Here is a 26,575-nt window from a genome sequence, read left to right on the forward strand (position 1 = left end):
GGGGGGGGGGATTTATCGATGACAGGTGGATGTAACACGAGTGGAAATAATTCACAATTTAATTCTTCATACATGAATAAATTCCAGAAATTGAGTAAAATCTCAGAGACAGTATTTTTTGGACATGGAATCGATTTCTGGTCAAATTCTAAGTACGGAAAAATTTGTGACAATTTTGAAAAAAAGCTCTGCACAATGAAAATTTTGTTATTTATCAATTATTTATGAAACAGGTGGTCATTTTCAAAAATTTAAAATTTTCAATCATTTTATAAATTTTGCCCAAAAAGTAGATTTCATATTTTCGAAATTTAGACCTAGAAAGTTCTATGTTTCTTCATGGAATGAATTCACCAATGAAGGATGTCCATTCCTTTAAAAAAATGACTTTGCTGTGTTAAAAGAGAACAGTAAAAATTGTTCTAAAGAAATAATTTAAAAAATAATTTATGGTTATACATTTGATGGGATATTCTCATTTCAACAGATTGATGCATTTCAGTTGTGTTACATCCACCTGAAGTCGATGAATGAATGAATGAACGAACGAATTCATCGTGAATACTAAAGAATTAAAAAAACTCATTCTATAAAGAAAACGAATAAAAATTATTTATGTCCACTTACTCTGCAAGTGAGGCAGTTCGTCATATCACAAGCAGGGCACAAGAAATTGTTGACGTTTTCATCATAAATACACCAGCCGGGACAGTCAGGTGTCTTGCAGTGGAATGCATTTTGTCCAGCGTTGTTCTCAGCTTGGGAAACTGATTTGGCGAGGTACTGCTCGTAGACATCTGCGTCAACCAGCTGTAACCATCACAGCAAAATGAAGAAAACTTCAACTGTGAAATAAAGTTGAATGTGTCATAATTCATTCGGAAATACTCACAGCCTTTATCTCACGTTGTTGGAGTGTCGACTCGCACGTGTAGACCGCGTCTCCATATGGACATTTGACCTCAGCCTCGCTGCAGTATTTGATCGTGTCCTTTATGCAAGCTCTGTGCAACAAATGAATCAAGACAATTTTCATTTATTAATTCATTTAAAAAAACGGTATTGTTTCCTCCACTTTCTTCTAATTTTCTTATGAAAATGTATGGAGATGGAAAAAAATCGGATTAATAATGATAATGGGTTCAACTGATGGCTTAGAAGTGCATTTGTTGACTCAACAATTTTTGATATTTTTTCGTTTTTATGTATGACTCAATCAGTGAATTTATTTAAGGATATCTAAGTACTTTGGCTATTTTTTCTCCATTAAAATGCTTTTCTACTTTCGTAGTCGAACATCAGAGCTTTAATTTGAGGCCCATTTGACCCTAAGTTTCTGGACATTTTACAATGATTTTATTATTTAAACTTTGCAGGTCTGAATTTGAATTTCGATATTGTGCCGTTAGAAAGTATTTTGAAAATCTGAAAAAAATAGAACTCTTGGAAAACTGATGAAATTATTAAAAATAACGATTTTTTTTTATTTCAAATTTTCCACTATAAAAATCATTTGTTTGGAATCGTAACAAATTTATTGATATTGAAAATTTTACTAGAAATCGATTTTATTCCTAAAACAAGTTTTGCGAAAGTTTAAACAATTTCAATAATTTATTTATAATCAACGAACATTCTAAAAAAATTCTGTACAAAACTCTAAAAGATTTGTTTATAATTATTTCCTCAGTCTCACGTGAACACAAGGCCGATTATTCAAATATAAAATACATTGGTATTCCACAACAATACTGGCAATAATACCATTTTATCGAAAATGAACTTCACATAGTTTTAATCACCTGCAAAATGCATGGAGACAGTCCCGAAGAACAACACCCTCCAAAGGCTCATAAATATCTAAACAAATTGGGCACTCGATGGCGATAATGTTTTGCACGAGTCCACAATTTTCCAGCATTATTAACTCGTTGTACTCCATTTTGGACCTTTCGATTATGCCAACGGCACCTTCTTCATCGTTATCATCTGGATTTGCTTCATTTTCGGGGTTCTCTGGTTTTTCATTCTCAGATACTAGTTCTTCAACGGTTACTTCGTCGTACTTTGGTTTTTTGGCCTCTTGCATTACTTCTGGTTGTGGTTCTTCCTGTGAAATAATTGAGGGAGATATTGAAGTAATAATTGAAATATTTTATCGATTGTTGTTAGAGTCCCTTCAAATTTAGTTGAAGCTCTGAATTATCAGATTTTTAGTCAAAATAACTCACGAACTGAGGAATATTCTCCATGGAGCTGTGAATATTCAGTTGCAATACCCAGAAATCTTCAAAATTATCGGATACTTCCCGAAAGGCTCGTAGTAAACAAATGAAAGTGTCAAGTTTTGAAGGCTTTCTTTTTTTTTAACAGGCTTAACGATTTTTCTGCAAAACATGACACACTCGTTTCCTCGTGGGGAAGCTCTAGGGAAATATCCGATGAATTTTGATGGTCGAGGGGTTTTCGGAGGATAATTTTGTCAATTCTGGATTGGGCTGAGCAGAGTGCGGTGTTCGGAGTTATGTGACATCACCAAAATGTGAGATAAATGTGTTGAAAGAAGGGAAAACAACTGATAGGGTACTGGGGAATCATCAGTTTGAATTATCAACACTGACGTGAAGGTATCACGTGACCTCGATTGCAGTATTCTGATTGGTTGAAATCAGAATTGAGGAAATTACCAAAATTGCTCAGAAAATAAGATGACTAATAAACAGATTCAGATTTCAAAAGAAACGTTGAAGGTTTAAGGCAATTTTTGTTATAAAAAAACAAATTATTAGATATTTAATATTTAATACCATTTTAAAACTGTCGTTTTATGTGGTATAATTTCACTGCAAAATGATTATAAGTGTCTTTTCTCTCATAGGATACCTCAATGTTTTAATGTTTTTCTTGTATTGAGCGGTGGCTCACCCCCCTTGCATAAATGCAATAGCACAGATGCAATAAATGATTATAGATATTTAATACCATTTTGTTTAATTAATTATTGTTGAAAGTTTAGGCCTGAACAGTCTAAATCCCCAAAATTCAGGGCAACTATTTAAATTTCCAAGTTTTCAATGGGAAAATTACCAATGAATAAACCAATATTTTGTATGGGACACTGCAAATTTTTTCGATTCACATATTTTCAGGTACAGAAAGGGATATCTGCTGCGAAGTCTCAAAAGTGTGAGAAAATTTCAATTATTTGTGAAGAATTTAGCATAAATATTAATGGAAAATTTGAAAATTGATCAGTCGGAAAATTTTCAACAGTATATTTGAAGAGTGATAATTTCTCCTTAGAAATCACTTGTACTAAGTGTACCTCAACATCTGAAGTTCCTGGGGTCGTTACACCATTCGTCGTAACAACCTCAGGAAACAAGGGGTGAGGAGCCTCTTCATCAGATGATTCTTCATCAGATGATTCCTCTGCAGGAGCCATATCAATTTCCTCATTTTCTTCCATTTTGTCATCCTCGGGAGCAACCCCAGCAGCCTTAGCTCCATTATCGATCTGTAATACTAAAAATTAATTATCGTTCACTTGTGAGTCATGCTCATTACTTGTTTAACATTCACGAATGGAAATGAAGAGGCATGGAAACACACCTGGTGCAGCGAGGTACAGGAAAACAGGTAGTCCCTCGACAGCGTTGAGCTCCTGGAGTGTCGCATCGTCATCGTCTGCTAATTTCTTGGCGATTATCCATCTCTGCACATTCGGTGGAATTTGGAATTCCTGGGAAATCTTGTACTTCAATTCTCCAACGGACATTGTTATTGGAAGCTGCGGGAAAATGTGTGAAACAAAGGTTTCCAAATCTAATTTATTCTTTTTTATCATTGTTTAAAATAAGGAAATGATCAAATTGAATTGGTTGAATTTTTCTATTTTAATAAATGAGTAATTTAATGACATTTCAGACAACTTTTCGTGCATTAAAAAAAGAAAGCGGAAAATCGAGCGTTTCCTTCAAGAATTCTTCATCGAAAAAATTCATGAACATTTATTCCAAGATATTTTCATTATTCTGAGGGTATTCAAGTATTTTGGACATTCATTTAGTTGAAGGGCTGTCTAAAACTTCTAGTTCAGTATTAATCTTCCATTTGAGCCATTTTACAATGATTTTTATTATTTGGTGAGAAATATAAAATGTTTTTTCTTTAAAAGATTCATAAAATAATTTTAAAAATTGTCATTTTGGAGGATTATCAACTTTTTCATGAATAATTTATTAAGTATCAATGTTATTGTCACTGCAAGCTGCGAAAAAATGAGTAAAACAAAAATTTTCGAAATTTAGTTTAGTCTTTCAAAAAGACATCTAGCGTTCCTTCAAAAAAATCTCAAGAAATGAAACAGAAAATTTCACGAGAGTGCTGAATTTCAGATGGAATTCCAATAGAATTTTAATAGAATGATTGATAAGTTTCTCAATAATGTGTATCCAATTAAATCAATTAATAATAATAATAATAATAATAGTAATTCAATTTATTATCATTAGTGTCATTAGTGTTATTATTAGTGGTATTCCCGAAAACAACAAATTTTCCTCTTGTCATACTTGTTTATCTAATTTTAATTAATTATTCATAAAATAATTGAAAATGATTATTAATAAAAATGTTAGGATATTCACTTTTGTTTTCAAATGTCCCGCCATAACTATAAATACAACGTAAATCGTAAAGAAACATTTTTGGCGCTGAAAATCAGTTGAAGATCTAATAAACAAAGCAGAAATTCTCGAGATATTTATCATGAATTATCGAATAAATTAGTGAATAATCGAGATGAACGAGAGAAAAGAATTGATAAAAATGGATATTTTCACGTACTTGTAGGGGAATTGGGCCCTGATGCGCCAGTCTGTCTTCGATAAACATATCGACATTGAGGACATCCGTGACTTTGGCCTTTTGCCTGACAACGGAGCATTGTATCTTCAATTTAGCCAATTCCTTGGCGAACCCAGCGGCCTGCTGATGATTTCCCGAGGCGATGGCAGCCTCCAGCTTCTTCAGGAGGCGATTGACCGCCATCGTGTTCATGTTTTGGGCCATCGTGCCACCCTCGGCGTCGGTCCCTGCGGTTTACGAGTTTTTTCTATGTTTATTACCTCAAAAATCACTGATTCACACACTTGTTGGGGGAAATATTGCTATTTTGTTGCTGCCTTGGGCTGGCGAATCGAAAAAATTAATCGGCGGGTGAAGACGGTCGGTGAGTCGGTTGCAACCCAATGTAATACCGGCGTCCTCGGAACGGAAATTGTTGTTGTCACTATCGCATGATACGAAGGCGATGATTGGACAGCATGTGACCAATGGTGCGGGTTCAGGTTAGTCTAGGAGCAGTTGCATTCTGGGATAATATGACGGAAAACTCTTGCAAAAAAATTCTAAGGGAGTGCTGTATCCTGGATGCAGCAGTTAACGATGTTCAGGAGAAAAGTAGGATAGTAGAAAATTGCAGCCAATTTCATGAATTTTTTGACGTGAGACGTCTATGATTTCAATATGGGGGTCATTTTCGGGAAACGATCCTTATGTGCAGCGCCATCTATCGGAATTCTAGAGAGTTCTAGACATTCCGAGGTAATTCGAGAAGTTTCTTGAAATTTCGCAAAAATTCAAGACAATTCGAGAGAATTCACGGACTTTTCAGAAAATTCGAGGGACTGCAAGGAGTTTCTAGGCAATTCGAGAAAGAAGGAAAGACCATGGACGTATCCACGTACTATTACAGTTGTATCGAAGATACAGCCGCCGACAATTTTTTTGACGGGGTACGTCTATGGTTTCACTATGGGGGTCATTTTGGGAAACGATCCTTATGTGCAGCGCCATCTATCGGAATTCTAGGGAGTTCTAGACATTTCGAGGTAATTCGAGAAGTTTCTAGAAAATTCGAGGGAATGCAAGGAGTTTCTAGGAAATTCGAGAAAGAAGAAAAGACCATGGGCGTATCCACGTATAATTATAGCTGTATCGAAGATACTAAGATACTAATTCGAACAATGTTCATTGCAGTCATGAACCGATCATTTTATCAACATGAGCGATATTAACTATGATATCAAGTCCCATTGACAACTCCGTCATTATTTCCAATCATGGCGGTAGTCAATCGCAATGAAATTGGCTAAAGTATTAAAAAATTCTAATGTTCACCATTCGAAAGTCTGTTATCGGAATTTAGTAATTTTTGTATCGTTGAATTTCCGATTTTCTATTTTATATCTGCCTGAAATTTGTAAACAAAGTACTGACGTCTGTATTTCGATACATAAAAATTCGAAAAATAGAAATTTTTCACACAATTCTATTAATCTTCTTCAACCGTAGACTTTCCAAATTTTTTTAATTTTCCAGAAGCTTTCCGCCGCTTAAAAAAGCATAATTAAAATCGCAAATTCAAAATGTGAATAAAAAAATCATTCCAAAATGTACGCCAACTTAGACTCGTAGACTTTCAAAATTTTTCTAATTTTCCAGAAGCTTTCCGCCGCTTAAAAAAGCACCATTAAAATCGCAAATTCAAAATGAGAATAAAAAAATGATTCCAAAATGTACACCACCCTAGGGTCAAACGCGTCACGAATTGAAATCCTAATGGACCCCGTAACCGAAGATACTTCCCATCCAAACGAGCAATGCTAAAAAAACAAAACAGCCAAGGGCAAACGAAAACATTCAAAGAAACCCAGAGACACGAGTTTCCCCACTGATTCATAAACCCGTATAAATAGCCCGGCATCCTGAATCATTCGAGCATGTACAGACCAAAAAACATTAGACTAAACTAAAGAAAACACTCGAGGACAGTGAACCTACCGCTGGCATTGAACAGTTGAAGAGCAGGATGTGCATCAGGTGTTGGTGATGTTTCTCTCTTCTTGGCTCCGAACACGGTAGGAGTGGGTATGATCCGGTGACTGCGGGAGGGCAGGACCATGGCATTGGCATAGATGGATTGTTCGATGACATTGGCATAGGTGTTCTCCTCCTGGCTATTCTTCATCGTCATGATGGCCTCGATGGCGGCGAATTCCCTGGGTCTCATGAGATGGAACGTCTTCCTGACGACTCCAGAGGAGCCTTTTCCTGGCGCAGGTGGGTCCTTCCGGCTCAAGTTATCGATCCTCCGGATGTTTCCGCTGGTCTGCACCCCCGAGGACACTTTCTGCCTCTCGACTTCGATTTTCGGCGACTTCGGGGCTGCCATCCGCAGAACTGGTGGCGCCGTAACTTTAACTGACTCCTGAAATCTTGAAGTCGAGGGAATAGCCCTGACATCGTCCGGCCTCTTCGGTTTCGGGCGCTTCGGCAGCGAATGCTTCATCTCCTTCAACATCTCCTTCAAATCCGTCACTCTATTCTCAGAACTAACAATTGTCGTTTTGGCTCTATCATTCTTCTCCACTTTCTCGCTCTTCCGCAAGTTCTCAGTCTGAACAAGAATATCCAACACCTTGCTCACCTGGTTGGACGAATCACTCTTCTTGAAATTTCTTCCCTCCACCAATCGCTGTTGTTCAAGCCTCAACTTACTTGTACTCAATTGCCTGTCGATCTCCTCGAATATCTGGGAAAACTCACGTTGAATAACTTCAGCACTAGTTCTTACTTCGTCAAACTTTTCCGTACGTGTATCTCGATGTTCAGTAACTCTGCTACGGAGAAGTTTTGGTGAATTTGAAAAACTTCCACTGCTATTTTCATCGTCTTGAGATGTTCCAATGGTGCTAGTTAAAGATCGAGTGGGGATTGGGGATGAATGCTTCTTAATGATATCCTGAAGGGCTGAGAGACGATTGGTAACATCCATCGTTGGGCAGTATTTCCTGAAAGATCAAGTGGTGATGGTAATTTTCATAATTGCTCATTATGAGATACTATTCGATATTTTCTCGGGGGTTGTGAGAAGCCCTGGGCGCACGGACAGTCTTTTGCTCGTCTTGTGTCTTCTGCTCGGTTAACAACGTATCAGGAGTCTTTTGCTGTCTGTGTAGTTTCGTTTTAGAATAGTTTACCAATGGAAACCTCATGGAAAAAAATATATGACGCATACACCAGTAGCGAAACGGTAAACCGGGTTAAGTCAATTTTTTTATTTTTTTATTAAGCCTCCGAACCCCTTTCGGGCTCATTCAGCTACCAATACATTTATTACAATTTATCATTACGTAGTAGTAAAATATATAAATTGTAATAGTCTCTTAATGTTAGTTAATTAGTTTGTGTCTTTGTTAAACACATTTTATATCTGAATTGAACAATTTTTGAAGAATTTTGAAATAGCTTTAATGTCTTTTCTTCTCAGGGATTTTACGATATCTTCAAGGTGACCGGAGTTTTTTTCCCCGAAAAAAATTCCTCGGCAAAAATTTCCCCGGAAAATGTTTCCCCCAGTAAAGATTTCCCCGAACAGAAATTTTAAAATTTCTTTTTATAATTTTTTCCTTGACTTGTTTTCCCATTTTGTGGGGGTTGTCAATTATAATTCGTTTAACTGAACTTATTTGGATGTGGCCACTGAGTCATTCCTTTGTGAACGTATATAATGAATGTGATAAATTCTTGAAGGATGTAGCTAATTTTGTGTTGTTGTAAATTGGCAGTTGATGATGAATTGAAAAATAAATCTTTGATTGATTAGTATTTGAGGTATTTTGTGGGGGAATTTTATTCGGGGGAATTTTTTCCGGGGAAATTTTTGTTAAGAGAAATGTCTTCCGGGAAATTTTTATTGGGGAAATTAATTCCGAGAACCATTTTTCTATCTCTTTTAGATTCCGAGATGTTCATCAAAAACTGGCAAAAGTGAAAATCGACTTAACCCGGTTTACCCCTTCGCTACTGAAATGTCATATGTCATATATTTTTACATATATGAGGGTGAAAAATATATGAGATAATCTATATTGAATATATGACTCATATGCTCATCAGATATATTATTATACATATTTGCACGCATATATTCTTATATAGAATGAAATGTATGAGAAAATACATGTTGGATGTATGAGTCATGTACTTGTCCTCTATGAGATCGTATATAATTCTTCATCTATAATTCGTATACAACCATCGGCTAATTTACCATACTTTCACATATACCGGTATTTACGTCCTATATTTTGGTATAGAGGAGGGTGGGGTGGAATAGACACTTTCGACTTGCTTTAAATTATTCATAACTCAAAACCAAATTTATAAGTAGAGCTCAGTTTAGGCTCGCCACAAAGGGAAAGAATTGTTCTTTGTATTGAAAAAAAATAATTAAATTTTATTAACCTTTCAACCCCTCATTAACATTCAAAAAAAAGTCTAGTGTCCGTTTTACCCCAACCTCCCCTATATTCCCTCACGTACAATTGTACATGTATGGATTATATAGGACTCATATATTTTCCACGTCGGCTCCTTCATATTGCGCTTTTCGTGCGAGTATGGGCCATGTATTTTTGAGCGGGTTATAGTTCCTTATTTTATTTTCCTAATAATGTTTATAATACGCCCAGTGTGGCTTTCGCAAAAAATTTCTGCAATCTTACGTATTTTCTCACAGCCCCGAAGGGATTTCCTCCTAGAATCTTTTTCCAATAAAGAAAGAAACAAGTTCTACTGGAGTTCTATTAAAATTTCGGCCTGTTCCCCCCTAGCTATATCTGCCGGAAGGGGTAAATACAAGCTGATGTTCCTAGCCAACTTACTCTGTTGGTATTTTTTAAATAAATAAACTACTATTTACCCAGCTCCGGCGGCATCACCGCTCCCAATCTTCTTCTCCCCAACTTTCTCAGCATTCTGCGACACAGAACCTCCAGCACTTCCCGTTAAAAAAGCACTCCGAGAGGCATCGATCGCCCTCCTAGCATCACTCCCCAATTTCGGGCTCCACCTCCGTCCCTTCTCATCAATATCACCCACCTGATGACTCCGGAAGTATTTACTGATATCCTTCTCCCCCCTCGGCCCCTCCGGGACTCTGCTGCGCCTCTTCCAATCTTCCCCCTGATCTCCCTTACTCCCATCACGCTTAGCGAAGAAACTCGTATTCACCGTGACTTTAGTGATATTCCCAATGGCATTGAACTTGGAAATGAGAGCTCGTGTGCCCCTTCTCGGGGAGTTCTCCATGGCGGACGTTACCATGTCCTGCACGACCTCCTCATTACCATCAATTCTCTTCTCGATCTCGCCGAGCCGCGATGCCTCAAGTAGCATGGCTGCTCGCGACTTAGCTTGTTCTTCTTGCACGATCGCCGCAGCTTCTTTGTCGAGTTCGCTGATGTTCGTGAGGATCGACAGCCCCGACTGTCGCTTCACCCCTTTCTTCCCGTCCCTAGTGTTCCGGTCGGAGCGGCTGAAGAAGTGTCTGAGGGAGCCTTCGTCGTGGCTCCTGGAGGGATCCGAAGCAGCTGACGAAGGCGCAACGCTACTCGAGGTCTCTTTGTTGACGTTCGAGTGCTCAAAGACATTCCTCTTGTACCAAGGTCGCGGCATCGCAGTGCTCTGACCTCCAACGGCGGCGGCTGTTGACGAATGAGCTTCCCTCTTCGGCAAAAGAACACCACCTCGAAGCACCAGAGTATCTGTGCTGATGCTCTGAACCTCTTTGGCCTCAGGCTGTCTCCTACCCGCGGGCTCACCAAATAATTGAATTTTACCGGTCCCCTGATTCTTCCTCTCACCATCCATTCCCGTATCGCGTTTCTTCACCAAATGCTCCGGTGGCTTTGGCGCAGGTCTTCGCTTCCTCTTGCCAGTACCGACAACCACGATCTCCTGAACCTCGCAGAGACTTCTCGGTCTCGCACTCGGGGGATTTGGCGCACGTCTCTTACCCCTCACATGAACCCGCCTGATGTTCCCCCGATCCTCAGTCCGCTTAACTGCACCCGACAGATTCCTCTGGTGACTAATGTTGCTGCAAGATCCGAATGACGTGGTGCATGTCTGCAACGAATATCTGGCGGTAATGTCACGTCGCCGGGAGAGGACATTGGCCGGCAATGTTCTTGTGACATTCAGTGTCAAATTTCTCGCATCTCTCTCGAGAATTTTGACAGCACCGTCGCCGAAGGGTCCGACTTTCGTTGGGTCCTGACGCGCTAGGTCTATCGTGTGGAGTTCAGGGCCCGATCGGCCGGCCTGAAAGGCGAAACTCCGGACTGTCGCGGTACTGTAGAACGTGTCGACACTGTCACTGCTTGAGAACACACTCTCAGGCGCAATCCTGATCTTACGCGGATTGGAATTGTGCTGGGGCTTTGGCGAACGCTTGAACCACTTGAATAATGAAAAACGGGGACTTGACGTGCCCGAGCGGGCTGACGATAAACTGCACTCCTCGCTACTGTACTCGTTAAGCTCTACCATACTTTGTTCCTTCCTTCCCACTTGTGATGAATTCTTGGGGTTTTTTCTTTATTCCGAACACTGCACATCCCCCTACCACTTGGCTATCACCAACACTGTTTAGGCAGCGTTTTGCCGAGTTTCTTTATTTAGAATTTTTTCACACAGTCGGCGCGAGGGCACTCGCGCCGATTGTTTCGGTGATGATGGTGCTGATTTATTGGGTTGGAGGATGGACTTTTTTTAAGGTGAGTAATTATTCGGAGTGAATTTTGGTTATCGTTTATTTTTAATATCTTCTGGGAGTTTGCAGGGAACGTCTTCGGTCAGAGCGGCTTTCGGTGAACTCGCGACGACCGTGGCTTTTGAGTCTTTATTATTAGATGCTCCCCTTTCCTCCACTACTGCCCCGTTTGTCCGCTGCTATTTTCATGTTCCACGAGCGACGAGGTATAAGGTAAAATCGTGAGTTTTTAAATTGCCGGTTTTCCGAGGTTTTTTGGTGGAATAATTCGGTTTTTTCGGTGCTGGGGCGGACGCAGTTTGTTGGACGGCATTGGTGCAGACCACGTTGTAGATTTAGCCATTTTCAATCATCAAATTTGTCAAGTAAATTGCGGGAGGAAAGTTTGAAAAAAAATCATGAATATTCTGCGCGATTCAAATCAACTTTTGCACAGAATTATTTTTTTTAAAGAGGCGTTGTTTGTAAATAAGTCATTGAAATTGTCTAAACTTTCGGAAACCGCATTTTTTTTTGCTTAAACTCGATTTCTAGTGAAATTCTGGATGCAAATAAATTTGTTACGATTTCGAACAAATGATTTTTATAGCGGGAAATTGATTGTTACAAATTATTTATAGGAAATGCTCGTAATTTTAAAGAAGTTACCTTTTTATTTTATTTTTTCAATTTTTTTTCATAAAAAAAATGAAAAAAAAAATTGTTCAGACCGGCAAAATCTAAATAATAAAATCATCGTAAAATGTCCGGAAACTTAGGATCAAATGAATCATATTCGCTCTACGATTATTTCCTTAAACAAGAGTTGCTCGTTTAACTAGGCCATCCTGTAAATTAAGTGCACCCGGAAACATAAATTATTTATCACAAAAGTTTAACACTGACGATAATCTTCATATTAGGCATAAAATTTTTATTCATTTTCTTCTCATTTCTTTAGATTCTTTCTACATTTTAATCTTCTCTCTAATCTCGAAGAAATAATTTTTTCATCTGTGTTATTTTGCCACTGCTGAATTAATTATTATCAATAATATTAGCCTGACAATTGACCACGAACTCAACCAGAATATTTTTATTCGTATCAACTTCCGTTTAGAATTTATTTGAGATTTTCCTCTTCAAAATTTAAGTTATGTACGTACTACTTCAACTACCTATTCCTATTCTAAAAAGAACATACACTTAAAGTCGATAACTATCGATATCTCGCAAGTCTGTCACGCTCATTCCTCATTGGTTCCAGTCGTCTGAGGCGGCAAATTTAATTCATGATTAATTTAATTTTGAGATTTTCAATTATGATTGTTACGATTACAGCGCGCTGTAGCGCGCGTTCGGTCTCGTATGAAGAAATTAGTTTTTAGTGGTCTGACAGCGAGTCGATAACTCCGCTAACCTCTTCACCCCAAGATGTCACCACTCTAGACGAAAATTGCAGGTTTCGAATAATTGCATGAATATTTGAACAGTAAATATGAGCCGGCAAAGGGTCAAACGTTGTCTCGTTTATGTTCAGAAATAGCCCCAGACACGAATGCTCCTCATTCTTTTCTCGTATGCTCCAGAAATAATTGAAAAAGGGGAGAGAAATCAATCTGAAAATTCCGGCTAGGAGAACGAACTCATTAAAAAATGAAGAAGAATGGGGATCCGAGGGTAAAACAACCTGACGAAAGATTAAAATATCTCCGAAACTTTTCCATCTCCGTGATTAATTTCTTGTTGATTTTTTCTCTCCATCTGGAGGAAAGTGAACGGTGCTATATCATTTTATAATGACTCATTCGCGCCCGGATAATTAGGTGGAGTAGGCGGCGCGCATTTCCGAGCGTTCCTCACCGAGAAATTAAAATCCGTTTTTGTGCTTCTCAAAAGGGGAGTTTTTTTTCTTTCCTCGGGACTTTTTTTTCTCGCTGAAATGCGCTGGAGGAGGAGGAGGAGGTGGAGAACGCCTTCTACTGAATAAAGTCCCCGCACAATTTCCGGTTATTCGCAAGAGGAAAACTCGGGGAGAAACGAAAATGACTTTGCTCAGGAGTCTCCGGGGGGTGTCTCATGGACGTTCCTCTTTCTTGACTTCATTTATCGATCGAGCACGGCTGCATTTCACGTTCAATTCCCCTGTTCACTGGTGCTTTTTTGTGCAATTAATGATTCAGTATGACCCCGAAACCTGACGACTTTAGAGATGAATGTTGACTTGTGGGACTGGGGTTAAATGAGGGCAGAGTGATGGAACACGAATGAGTATAATCGATTGAATCAATTATGCGGATGTCTGAGTACTCATTGTCTAGATTTGGACATTTGAAAGTGTCATTTTATCAACTGAATTGCCTGAGGAAAGTGTTTAAAAAATGATGGATTTTTCTTACGTACAAATCGTGGGAATAACTTAAACTTTTGGAAATTTTACGTTTAATTTCCCTGTTCCACGGTGATTTCGTTGGGTCATTAATGTAATAAGCAGCATTGATATTTTTACCAGATTTCTAAAAGATTTTCAAGCGATTTGCAGTGAATACGGACGAAAAAATTTAATAGGAAAACCTATCGAATTCGTTAGAAAATTGTAGTGGATTTCTATCAAACTTTCTATTAGTTTTTAGCTGATTCTGTTGACATGTTCAGTAGAAAATAACATAATATTTCATAGAAAAAGTCAACAGTTTTTTTCATTCTATTTTTATTTCCTTCTCATCAAGGAAATCAAACGAAAAAACTTGGAAAATTTGAGCCGAGGAAAGTCCATAGAAAATATCTCACTAGAATAAGTTGTATAGGAGAATTGAATTCTATTGACTTTTTCTACTGAATATTTTCTATTGGACATTTCAATAGAATCGGCCAATAATAATCGGAATCGAAATAATAATCAAATGTTATAGTTATAAAACTGAAAAATCAATTATTTGAAATAATAAGAATTCTTTTCAGGAAAATATAATGATAGTTTTTAATAATATTTGCCGTTAGAAGGACGGTGGCGATAGGTTTCGATAGGTTTTTCTATTAAATTTTTTCGTGCGTGTTCATTTCAAATCGCTTGAAAATCTTTTAGAAACTAATAGAACAGTTCAATAGAAATTCAACAGAATTTTCTAACGAACTCGATAGCTTTTTCTATTAAATTTTTCCGTCCGTGAAGATCTCAAGTTGAGGCCTACGAGTCTACACTTGTCCTGTTAGTTCCCTCTAAATTCTAAAAAAAAAAGCTCAAAAATCAGTTGGAAATGTTCAGTTCTCGAATGAATCCTCAAATATTCGAAATACCATCGTCGATCTGACATTTATCCCGACCTCGATTACTCCCCCAAACCCAGATGACAGAGAAGAAATAGACAAAATAATTCCATCCGCTATCTTTTACCCATTTACCGTAACAACCGTGTTCCTCAAATATCTGGAAAATATTTCCCTGGAGATGGACGTTTTTCAGATACCGTGGAAGTTGGAAAAAACGAAAAACCAATGAAATAAAATAAGAGGAGTTTTCAATACACATGAGAATACCCCTGGAAATGTTTTCTGGGGTCCTGTCTGCCGGCGTACGACAGCGTCACGTCGTTTCACGTCGTTATACGTCGAAAGGCAAAGCGAGAGTGTCGTCGCGTGCAGATACAGGGATGGCAAAACGTTGCAGATAGAGCCAAGGGAAAAACCCCCAAAACTTTGGCATCGTTTCTTCTTTTTGCCGAGGGATAGAGAGAGGGAGTGCGACTGGCGTACAATCCCCACGGAGTATCCAATCCCCCAACCCCACCCTCTCTATTTTCGTGTGCTCCTCGCGACCGGTAGCGCCTTGTACCAATCACGTGCGCCGGAAAAAGCGAAACACAATACCCCGACGGGGTCATTTCCGGAATTAAAAATGAAATATGCATAGTGCAACTTCACTTCGCCAACGAATTTCGGATAATTTCTTAGGGGGAGATGAGAATAATTAATATGAATTCTCATAAGACGGGGGGTCTCATGCATTAAGAATGTTACAGGATTGAGAATACGGCGATATTGGAGTTTGCAAAAGGTGTCAGCGAAGAGCTAGATATGAGGAGACGCGGTGAGAATTTGTTGCGAGAATTCCAGATGTCAATTGTGGAAAATGGAATGGTTTTTATTAGTATTTTGATACACATAAAGAGATGGTTTATTTCAGTAGCGAAATGGTAGAACGGTATAAGTCATATTTGGCTATTGACTAGTTTTCAATAAATATCTCGGAATCTAAGGGAGATAGCAGAATTTTTCTTACGACCTTTTTTGTAGAGCTGATTGAGAGCTACATAAAATGTAATTACGAAAATTTCGCTATTTCCGTTAGATTCGGAAATATTCCTCAAAAACTCAATTGGGAGATAAGTCGACTTAAACCGGTTTACCACTTCGCTACTGATTTGAATGCAATGAACTTTGTTGCGATTAGATGGAGGGGTTTATGCAATGGAAACAATTGTTTCCTTGGTCCTGATAGAAGATTTATTTAAAATTAATTGTTTATTTCAGTGTAATGAAGAGGTTTTTTCTACTCGAATGTCCCATTTTTTTCAGGGTAATTATTGACCTATAATCAACTTTTTTTACATTTTCTTGTAATAATTTATAAAAAATCATAAATAGATGAAGAGGTTTCTTCAATGTAAACAAATGTTTCCTCGATTCAGATAAAGACTATTAGTTGAAGATGAGATCATTGTTTGCATAAATTGTTGCATACATTGTTTATTTATTTAAAAATATTGTTAAAGTAGATGGAAAAATGTTTAGTGAAGTTGTAATCAACTTTTTTGACATTTTCTTCTAAGAAATTATAAAAAATTATAAATAAATGATGACGATATTGGCATTCCCAAATGGTGTCTGTGAAGAGATGGGTAATTTCTGGAAAATGGAATTTTTTAAATTTGTATTTTGATACACACAGAGAAGCGATTTATTTGGATTCAATGAACTCTATTGGGATTAGATGAATGGATTTATTTAATGGAAACAAATGTTTCCTCGATCCCGATAGAGACTATTAGTTGAAGATGAGGTCATTGTTTGCATAAACAGCTGCATACATTGGTTACATAAATAATTTATTTGACTCCGATAGAAGAGTTATTTGGAATTAATTATTTATTCATTTGAAAAATTGTTGAAATGGATAGAAAAAGTTTAATGAAGAGGTTTATTCGACTCGAGTGTTCCACTTTTCCGAGTGCAATTATTGCTTTTAATTAACTTCCTTGACATTCTCTTTCTATAAATGAATAATCGAAATTGTTTAACCCACTGGAAACTTTTGTATTTTAATTAAAAATGGATTCACGAATTGTTTATAATTCTGAATATTTTCCAGGCTGTCTTCGGGACATTGTCCATCACATCAAATCTCGTCAAGTTTTCAAAGAATACCAACAGTTGTTTTTAATTACACTGTGTAAAAATTTAGAATTTAGGGCTAGAATTTCCAGTGCTTGAAAATTTTAATCAAGTGACAGTTCCACCGAAATTCCAGGGAATTTCGTCGTTAAAAGATTACAATTTGATAGAAACACACGGACGAAAAAATTTAATAGAAAAACCTGTCGAATTCGTTAGAAAATTCTATGGAATTTCTATTGAACTATTCCATTAGTTTCAATAGAAAATATTCAGTAGAAAAAGTCAATAGAATTCAATTTTTCTGTATAACTTATTCTATTGAAATATTTTCTAAAGAATTTCCTCGGCTCAAATTTTTTAAGTTTTTTCGTTTGATTTTCTTGATGAGAAGAAAAGAAAAATAGAATGAAAAAAAGTTGGAAAATTTAATTCGATATTAAATTTTTTCGTGCGTGCATCGATGAATTATTCCATGAAAACAAATAGAAATCAGAAAGATCTCAATTAATTAAAAATTCAGCCGAATTTGGTGCTAAATATCGACTGTTTGTTTGAAATATTAAGTAAATTGTAAAACTATAAAATTTGAAATTTCACGATTATTTCCCCCTAAACCTAATTCTAAACTTATTCTCAACTATTCAATTGCTATTCTCGATTAAAAAACTTGTTCTTCCCCTAGTAGTGGCCAATATTAGTGAGTACATTTTTTCATTCCATTCGTTTTTTGCACGAAGCACGCATAAAAAAACTCCAGGGTTAATTGGTATTTACGTATTACAATGTTAACTTTTACGATGACAAACATTGTTGAATACGTAAATGGAAGCTGGACGGCGGAGCCAGATCCCCACGGGATAATACCTGAATGTGCATCCGACGGTGTGCCCATGTGGTTCTGGTATTACCGCATGATATTTAATTCAGTGAACTCCACAGCCGAGAATTTATCATATTTTTCGACGCAGACGAGTCCCTCTGATCAGAAATAATAATCGTTTCATACTATAACTGGGTGCCTCCTGCACTGAGAGAAAAATATAATTCTTCTGACTATATTCCATCACTATCGAATTATAGTCAAAAAGTCCTCAACAATTTTTCATGGGTTACGGTAACTATGGCCGGAGAAGTAATTACTACAATGGAATGTAGTCATTGGAACTATTTTATATTTTAGTTCTCCTCACGATAAATTTGTCGATTTGTCGATTTGTTGTGGTTACTTTTGAACTTTGGATAGTTTAACTGCATTTTGATTTGCAAAAATTACGCTTGTGAAGTTACAATAATGTTATGTGCCGCATACAAAAAAAAATATTGTTCACCAAAATGCCTCAACTATTTTCTTATTGTAAATCAAACTTCAGATTTTTCTCTCAGTGTGAATTATCAAAGTCGGGTTTCCTAGGGCAATCAAGTCGCGGTATTTTGAAACACATTGCAGGGCTAATTATAGTGATGCCGCAGTAAGTCGACGGAATATTGTTCGGTGGAGGTGAATTAATCTTTGATGACTCCAGCAATAGTGAGTATTCATGAACAACGAGTTGGGGAGGAAACAGTGAGTATGTCGTATTCAGGATTAGTTACTCAGCGGTATATTCACCGCTGCATGAATGAGAGAGAACACAGAGGAATTGAAATTTGTTTTTAACGAAAAACACGGACTTTTCGCTTGGGTTTACGACGAAAAAACTGTTGAAATTGATGTAGTTGTAAGAGTAGGGAGATTTTGCATAATTAAGATTGAGTACTAAAACTAATTAGAATTGGAATCCGTAGCAACATGTGTTTTTCAACGTGAGAGCTTTCATTTGAGCTCCTTTTGATAATAAATATCGTTTCAATTTTGAAGATCTAAACTTAATTCTTCGGTTTAAACAGTTGGGAAAAATTCGTTAAATCTGAAGGGAGTGGGGAAGGGCCCTTTTCAGAAAGATTTATAAAGTTATGGAGAAATTTTTAGTTTCGGATTGACCCTTATTTATTACTGATTAATGAACTATAAATTTTGCGTCCCAAAAATCATATTTTTCAAATTGTAATAAATGTGTCCGTACTCATAATGAGACAGAAATCGATTTCAGTTTTAAAACATCTGCTATTTGTTTATGAAAATATCGAGAACTAAAAATTGAGAACAAAGTATTAATGATTATTTTCCAAGAATTGAGGGAAAATTATAAAACTCCTGCGGGAAATTTTCCTCGCAAATTCCCTCCGAACCCGTATATTCTTCACTTCTTGTTGTCCCGTATCACCAATAATTTTCCGGAAAAAGACCTTAAGTTCGATTCAAGGGGAAAAAGTCAGGGGAATTTCAAATTTCTTACAAAATTCAAGTCAAGTCTCAATTTTTCAGCGGTATGAAGATGAAAGTTCCAGAATTGACATGAATTTTCCATTAACAATGAATATTCATTGCCAAATTCCCTTGAATTTTCAGGGAATTTCGTTAAACTTCTCCGAATTTTAGGAATATTGGAGGAATTCCCTAAAAATTCAAAAGAATCTAGAATTTACGGAGAGATTTCTCCGAATTTTTAGAAAATTTTGACAGTGTGAACAGTGACATGTTCCTAGAAACCAGTGACGTGTTCCTGCAAATCAAAAAAATTTTCTCTGTACGTCCTTACGTAGTAGTCTCTCCATAAAATTGATATCTCCCAAAAGACGAATTCCCCAAGTTCATCTCCTCCGTAGGCGAAAGAGATTGGACGAGAGCCTGAGCATAAGCATGTTTAACTTGTAAATTCCCTCCGAATCCGTATATTCTTCACTTCTTGTTGTCCCGTATCACCAATAATTTTCCGGAAAAAGACCTTAAGTTCGATTCAAGGGGAAAAAGTCAGGGGAATTTCAAGTTTCTTACAAAATTCAAGTCAAGTCTCAATTTTTCAGCGGTATGAAGATGAAAGTTCCACAATTGAGATGAATTTTCCATTAACAATGAATATTCATTCCCAAATTCCCTTGAATTTTCAGGAAATTCCGTTAAACTTCTCCGAATTTTAGGAATATTGAAGGAATTCCCTAAAAATTCAAAAGAATCTAGAATTTACGGAGAGATTTCTCCGAATTTTTAGAAAATTTTGACAGTGTGAACAGTGACATGTTCCTAGAAACCAGTGACGTGTTCCTGCAAATCAAAAAAATTTTCTCTGTACGTCCTTACGTAGTAGTCTCTCCATAAAATTGATATCTCCCAAAAGACGAATTCCCCAAGTTCATCTCCTCCGTAGGCGAAAGAGATTGGACGAGAGCCTGAGCATAAGCATGTTTAACTTGTAAATTCCCTCCGAATCCGTATATTCTTCACTTCTTGTTGTCCCGTATCACCAATAATTTTCCGGAAAAAGACCTTAAGTTCGATTCAAGGGGAAAAAGTCAGGGGAATTTCAAATTTCTTACAAAATTCAAGTCAAGTCTCAATTTTTCAGCGGTATGAAGATGAAAGTTCCAGAATTGACATGAATTTTCCATTAACAATGAATATTCATTGCCAAATTCCCTTGAATTTTCAGGGAATTTCGTTAAACTTCTCCGAATTTTAGGAATATTGGAGGAATTCCCTAAAAATTCAAAGGAATCTAGAATTTACGGAGAGATTTCTCCGAATTTTTAGAAAATTTTAACAGTTTGAACAGTGACATGTTCCTAGAAACCAGTGACGTTTTCCTGCAAATCAAAAAAATTTTCTCTGTACGTCCTTACGTGGTAGTCTCTCCATAAAATTGATATCTCCCAAAAGACGAATTCCCCAAGTTCATCTCCTCCGTAGGCGAAAGAGATTGGACGAGAGCCTGAGCATAAGCATGTTTAACTTGTAAATTCCCTCCGAATCCGTATATTCTTCACTTCTTGTTGTCCCGTATCACCAATAATTTTCCGGAAAAAGACCTTAAGTTCGATTCAAGGGGAAAAAGTCAGGGGAATTTCAAATTTCTTACAAAATTCAAGTCAAGTCTCAATTTTTCAGCGGTATGAAGATGAAAGTTCCAGAATTGACATGAATTTTCCATTAACAATGAATATTCATTGCCAAATTCCCTTGAATTTTCAGGGAATTTCGTTAAACTTCTCCGAATTTTAGGAATATTGGAGGAATTCCCTAAAAATTCAAAAGAATCTAGAATTTACGGAGAGATTTCTCCGAATTTTTAGAAAATTTTAACAGTGTGAACAGTGACATGTTCCTAGAAACCAGTGACGTGTTCCTGCAAATCAAAAAAATTTTCTCTGTACGTCCTTACGTAGTAGTCTCTCCATAAAATTGATATCTCCCAAAAGACGAATTCCCCAAGTTCATCTCCTCCGTAGGCGAAAGAGATTGGACGAGAGCCCGAGCATAAGCATGTTTAACTTGTAAATTCCCTCCGAATCCGTATATTCTTCACTTCTTGTTGTCCCGTATCACCAATAATTTTCCGGAAAAAGACCTTAAGTTCGATTCAAGGGGAAAAAGTCAGGGGAATTTCAAGTTTCTTACAAAATTCAAGTCAAGTCTCAATTTTTCAGCGGTATGAAGATGAAAGTTCCACAATTGAGATGAATTTTCCATTAACAATGAATATTCATTCCCAAATTCCCTTGAATTTTCAGGAAATTCCGTTAAACTTCTCCGAATTTTAGGAATATTGGAGGAATTCCCTAAAAATTCAAAAGAATCTAGAATTTACGGAGAGATTTCTCCGAATTTTTAGAAAATTTTAACAGTGTGAACAGTGACATGTTCCTAGAAACCAGTGACGTGTTCCTGCAAATCAAAAAAATTTTCTCTGTACGTCCTTACGTAGTAGTCTCTCCATAAAATTGATATCTCCCAAAAGACGAATTCCCCAAGTTCATCTCCTCCGTAGGCGAAAGAGATTGGACGAGAGCCTGAGCATAAGCATGTTTAACTTGTAAATTCCCTCCGAATCCGTATGTTCTTCACTTCTTGTTCCATATTCCACGGCACATCCCAGCAATTGCCTACTGCTGCGAGTGCACATGCTGCACGTACCAGGGATCATGTATGCCAGTAAAAAAAAGCCCAGAGCCGGGTGAATTCAGCGAGCACACAATCCAACAATATGCAGTGCCCTGAACTCGTGTATGCATTGCTCGAATGACCCTGCGATAAAAGTGAAAATCATCGCAGGTAAAAAAGGGATGAAAAATTCCGAGGTAACGACAAGCAGTTCAATGTCCATTTAGTCCCATCCTTCTCGTGACAAAACTCCTTGTTCTCTCACCCAGTGTACTTTGAATTCATTGTCATGGGGGCTGCAGTGGAGAAAAGGTGCACTTTCAGTTGTTACATTTGCAACGTTAAGCTCGGGGATGAAGGGGTTGAGAAGAGGAATACTGAGGAACTCGGAGCGAATGGGGGCTCTGTACGTGAGGCGCATTGGATGGTACGTGTTAAGTATTAAAATGTTGACTGGACTGTTGATACAGACTGCTGTTGGCTGGTTGTTCTTGGTGAGGATGGGATGTTGGTATGTTACTTTAATCAGTTGCCAACAGTATTTACAATTATTCACGGAAGCTGGGATGGCGAGTGGGAAAATGCGTTGGGGGTGTTTTTGGTGATTCATTTGACCATTAGGAGTTGACACAACAAGGTGAACGCTATTTCCTTCAATTGCTATTGAGGAAATTCGACAATATTGACGTTGCAACTTGTTCACACCTAACAATTGATAGAAATCGCTGCTGAGAGTTTCAGCGGAGTGAATAGTGCGAATTTTGTTTACAAAAAAACAATGGAGGTCGATAACAATTGGGGATATTGAACAAGGTAATGAATGTGAAATATTAATAAGGGAAAATTGTCGAGTTTGACGCAGTGAGTGAAATTGTCACTCATTGATGATTTTGAGGAAATCTTGGTTCGTGAATTGACGATTTGAATTCTCAAATTACAAATAATTTTGTTCCTGAATTAATGATTTCCCGTTTTCTCTTTTGACATTACTTGTTAAGTATTAAAATGTTGACTGGACTGTTGATACAGACTGCTGTTGGCTGGTTGTTCTTGGTGAGGATGGGATGTTGGTATGTTACTTTAATCAGTTGCCAACAGTATTTAAAATTATTCACGGAAGCTGGGATGGCGAGTGGGAAAATGCGTTGGGGGTGTTTTTGGTGGTTCATTTGACCATTAGGAGTTGACACAACAAGGTGAACGCTATTTCATTCAATTGCTATTGAGGAAATTCGACAATATTGACGTTGCAATTTGTTGACACCTAACAATTGATAGAAATCGCTGCTGAGAGTTTCAGCGGAGTGAATAGTGCGAATTTTGTTTACAAAAAAACAATGGAGGTCGATAACAATTGGGGATATTGAACAAGGTAATGAATGCGAAATATTAATAAGGGAAAATTGTTGAATTTGATGCAATGAGGGAAATTACCACTTATTCTTGTAAGATTTTACATAACAATTAGATTAAATAATTCTAATTATCAGTCATTTTTGTTTAAACTTAACATAATTGTGCTTGAATTGACCATTTGGGTTGTCAAATTGCAAATAATTTTGTTCCTAAATTAATTTTTCGTTTTTTGTACTAAAATTTTGACTAGATTGTTGGTAGCTGAATAATAAAAAAAAACTGTTGGTAGCTAGTTGTTTTGATACTTTCATCAGTCGCCAAAAGCACGTAAAATTATTCTCGGAAACTGGGATGGTGGATCGGGAAATGTGTTGTTGGGAGTGACTTTGGGGGTTCATTTGACCATTAGGAGTTGACGCAACAAGGTGAAGGCTATTTCATTCAATTGCTATTGAGGAAATTCGACAATATTGACGTTGCAACTTGTTGCCACCTAACAATTGACAGAAATCGCTGCTGAGAGTTTCTGAAAAAAAAACACTGTAGATAGTTAACAATTGTATTAATTAAAAAAAATGGACATGAATTATCAGCAAGGGAAAATTGACATGAAGGTTCCCGAAAGTTTAAACAATTTGAAAATTTATTTATAAACAACGAATAATTAAAAAAATAATAATTCTCTGCAAAACGCAATTTGAATAACGTTGAATATTCACGATTTTCTTCACATTTTTCTCACGCTATTTAATTCACGAATTTAATGATCGAAGATGGTTGAATCTATAATTGATCGGTACCAAACTGCAAAAGCCATTTAGATATTCTTAAACATAACACAATTGCGCTCAAATTGAGCTTATTCTTCGTTGCCACAGAATGCTTGATTAAATTACGTAACAACTCAATAATATTCCGTAAATAATAAATTAAATGTTGAACTTCCATCTTACGACGTCACCCGAATTTCTCTCCAAATTCCCGAAATAAGCATTTCGCCACCCAACTACACAGTGGTCACGTCATTGACCTGTCTTCACAAATTTTAATCTGAGCTTTAACGTGACGTTCTCGATTTGCCCCCCAATGGAATAAAATTATTTCCACAAATACTCCCGCCAAAAGTATAACCGCCCCCCCCCCTCATTTTTTAAACATCACCACGGGAGTTGCAATGCGAAACGTCAACGTCATAATGTTTAATGCGTTTGTATAGTGCAGTTGTCCATTTCGATTAGAGACAACGATATGTTTTTGGTTCCAGATGTGTATGTACTCTCCCATAACGAAAGCAGCGCTGACATTTACGGTTTACATTTAACGACTGGCTCATGTTACATTGTTACAGGTGCACCGGGTAATATAACCCATTGTTACAATGCTGCATAAACCGGGGGAATATTCTTCCTTTTTATATGACGTGAGTATCTCGGACACTGAAGGAAAAAAAGATGAACTATCGCAGAACTAATTTTTTTAGGTAAATGTATCACCTCGTTGGAACAATCTTTTTCCAACGAATACTATTATACTACGAAGAATATTTTAAAGCATGAGACCTATCTCGGGCCGCGTGAGTTGAAAGGCCTGGGAGAATTAAGCGATTGAAGATGAATTACTTGTCTCAAGTAGGGCAACCAGACCAATAGGTAGACACCAACCGCGCTGAGAGAAAAATCTGAAGTTCGATTTACAATAAGAAAATAGTTGAGGCATTTTGGTGAACGATACGATTTTTTTTGTATGTGGCACGTAACATTATAGTAACTTCACAAGCGTAATTTTTTCAAATCAAAATGCAGTTAAACTAACTCAAGTTCAAAAGTAAGCACGACAAATCTATCGTGAGGAGAACTATAAAATAGTTGCAATGACTTCATTCCATTGTAGTAATTATTTCTCCGGCCATAGTTACCGTAACCCATGAAAAATTGTTGAGGACTTATTGACTATAATTTGATGGTGACGGAATATAGTCAGAAGGATTATATTTTTCTCTCAGTGCGAAAGATAGGCGATTTCAACTTTTTTTAGTATTCTATAGAATCTCCTAAGCGGAACATAACTAGAATAATTTAAGTCTACGGTCTTCAGGACCCTTAATCATAATAATTTCAAGAGGAAACTATCATTTTCTGGCGGAGTACTGTGTTATTAGCAAAAATAAATAATTTCGAGGGGACACTTTTTTGTTGGCGTATTTAGGTGATTTATCAATTTTTGATTTCTTGACGGACCTCAGATTGTTTTTAACAAAATATACTTCAGATATTAGAATTTTTTTCTCAGTCTAGGAGATTTCAGTAAAAAAAATCGATGTACCTTGCGATGAAGCCCATAAAGAATTTTTGACTGCAATTTTCGGTCCACGTTTCGAAACTTTTCAACACGTTTAATTTCCACTGAAAAATAAAAAATTCCATTGATTTTCTATTGGAAATGTTTAAAATCAATAAAATACTCGATTTTTCAGGTCAATAATTCCCTGAAAAATCTGTAAAATCCGGAAAAATTGAAAATTCATGTCATTTTGTCTCTGGATTTTTACGTTCCATCACAAAATCACCCAAGTTCTGAAATTTCCGTCTCACTCCCGCTGAAAACTCATGAATATCCTCGAATTCTCCCTGAAACCTTAAATTTCATAACCATTTTCCCCCTAAACCCCATTCAATGTCACTCACGAGAACCGCATTTTCCATGAAATTTCAGAAAATTTCCAAGACTGTACTTCTAAAAAAAAAATTTGTTTCTCAGTGCAGAATATATGCAATCCTAGCTCAAGAAATTATTTCTATCATATTAGTAAGTTTACCCCTCACCATCGCATGAGAAATCTGTTGAGGAAGATTCGAGGCGAAGTGGCCTCGTGTCTCAAGAACTTCCCAATATCTCCAACTGCCGGATGGGATCGATTTCCAATCCAATTATCAGTGAATGCAACGTGTAAACCGGTTGGCCAGTAAGTGCAATATACTTTCATGAGTATACGATGAAGGGGAGTAGTGGTTTTCGAGACTATAAGCGCAGCACTGGCGGCGGGAGCGAGCGGGGACAGGGGAGGGGAAATTGTATCAACCGAAAGTATGGGAACTATGAATGGAAAGTTGTAGTGAATCGATTCGCAATCGAATAACCGGTACAGGTGGACTTTAGACCCGCGGTTTACCGACAGAACCACGTAAATCCTTCCGCATAAGCTCATAATACCACAAAATCGTTAGAGTATTTTAGTCGGCGTTTTTTGC

At 37.1% G+C, this 26,575-nt stretch overlaps 1 protein-coding gene across 1 annotated transcript in view; it reads right to left on the reverse strand.

Moving 5' to 3' along the window:
• Positions 1-11,400, reverse strand: part of LOC107036258 — a 12,606-nt gene extending 1,206 nt beyond the window's left edge. Inside the window, exons 1-8 of the mRNA XM_029125973.1 lie at positions 9,770-11,400; positions 6,850-7,856; positions 4,849-5,048; positions 3,613-3,790; positions 3,326-3,525; positions 1,803-2,110; positions 893-1,004; positions 628-810 (exon numbers count right to left, since the gene is read on the reverse strand). Of these exons, the coding sequence (XP_028981806.1) occupies positions 628-810; positions 893-1,004; positions 1,803-2,110; positions 3,326-3,525; positions 3,613-3,790; positions 4,849-5,048; positions 6,850-7,856; positions 9,770-11,400 (3,819 nt within the window). The remainder of the gene's footprint in view (positions 1-627; positions 811-892; positions 1,005-1,802; positions 2,111-3,325; positions 3,526-3,612; positions 3,791-4,848; positions 5,049-6,849; positions 7,857-9,769) is intronic.
• Between the last annotated feature and the right edge of the window lie 15,175 nt (positions 11,401-26,575).

This window comes from Diachasma alloeum, unplaced genomic scaffold (assembly GCF_001412515.2).
Source record: "Diachasma alloeum isolate Michigan unplaced genomic scaffold, Dall2.0 Dall_scaffold_00208, whole genome shotgun sequence".
NCBI lineage: Eukaryota > Metazoa > Arthropoda > Insecta > Hymenoptera > Braconidae > Diachasma > Diachasma alloeum.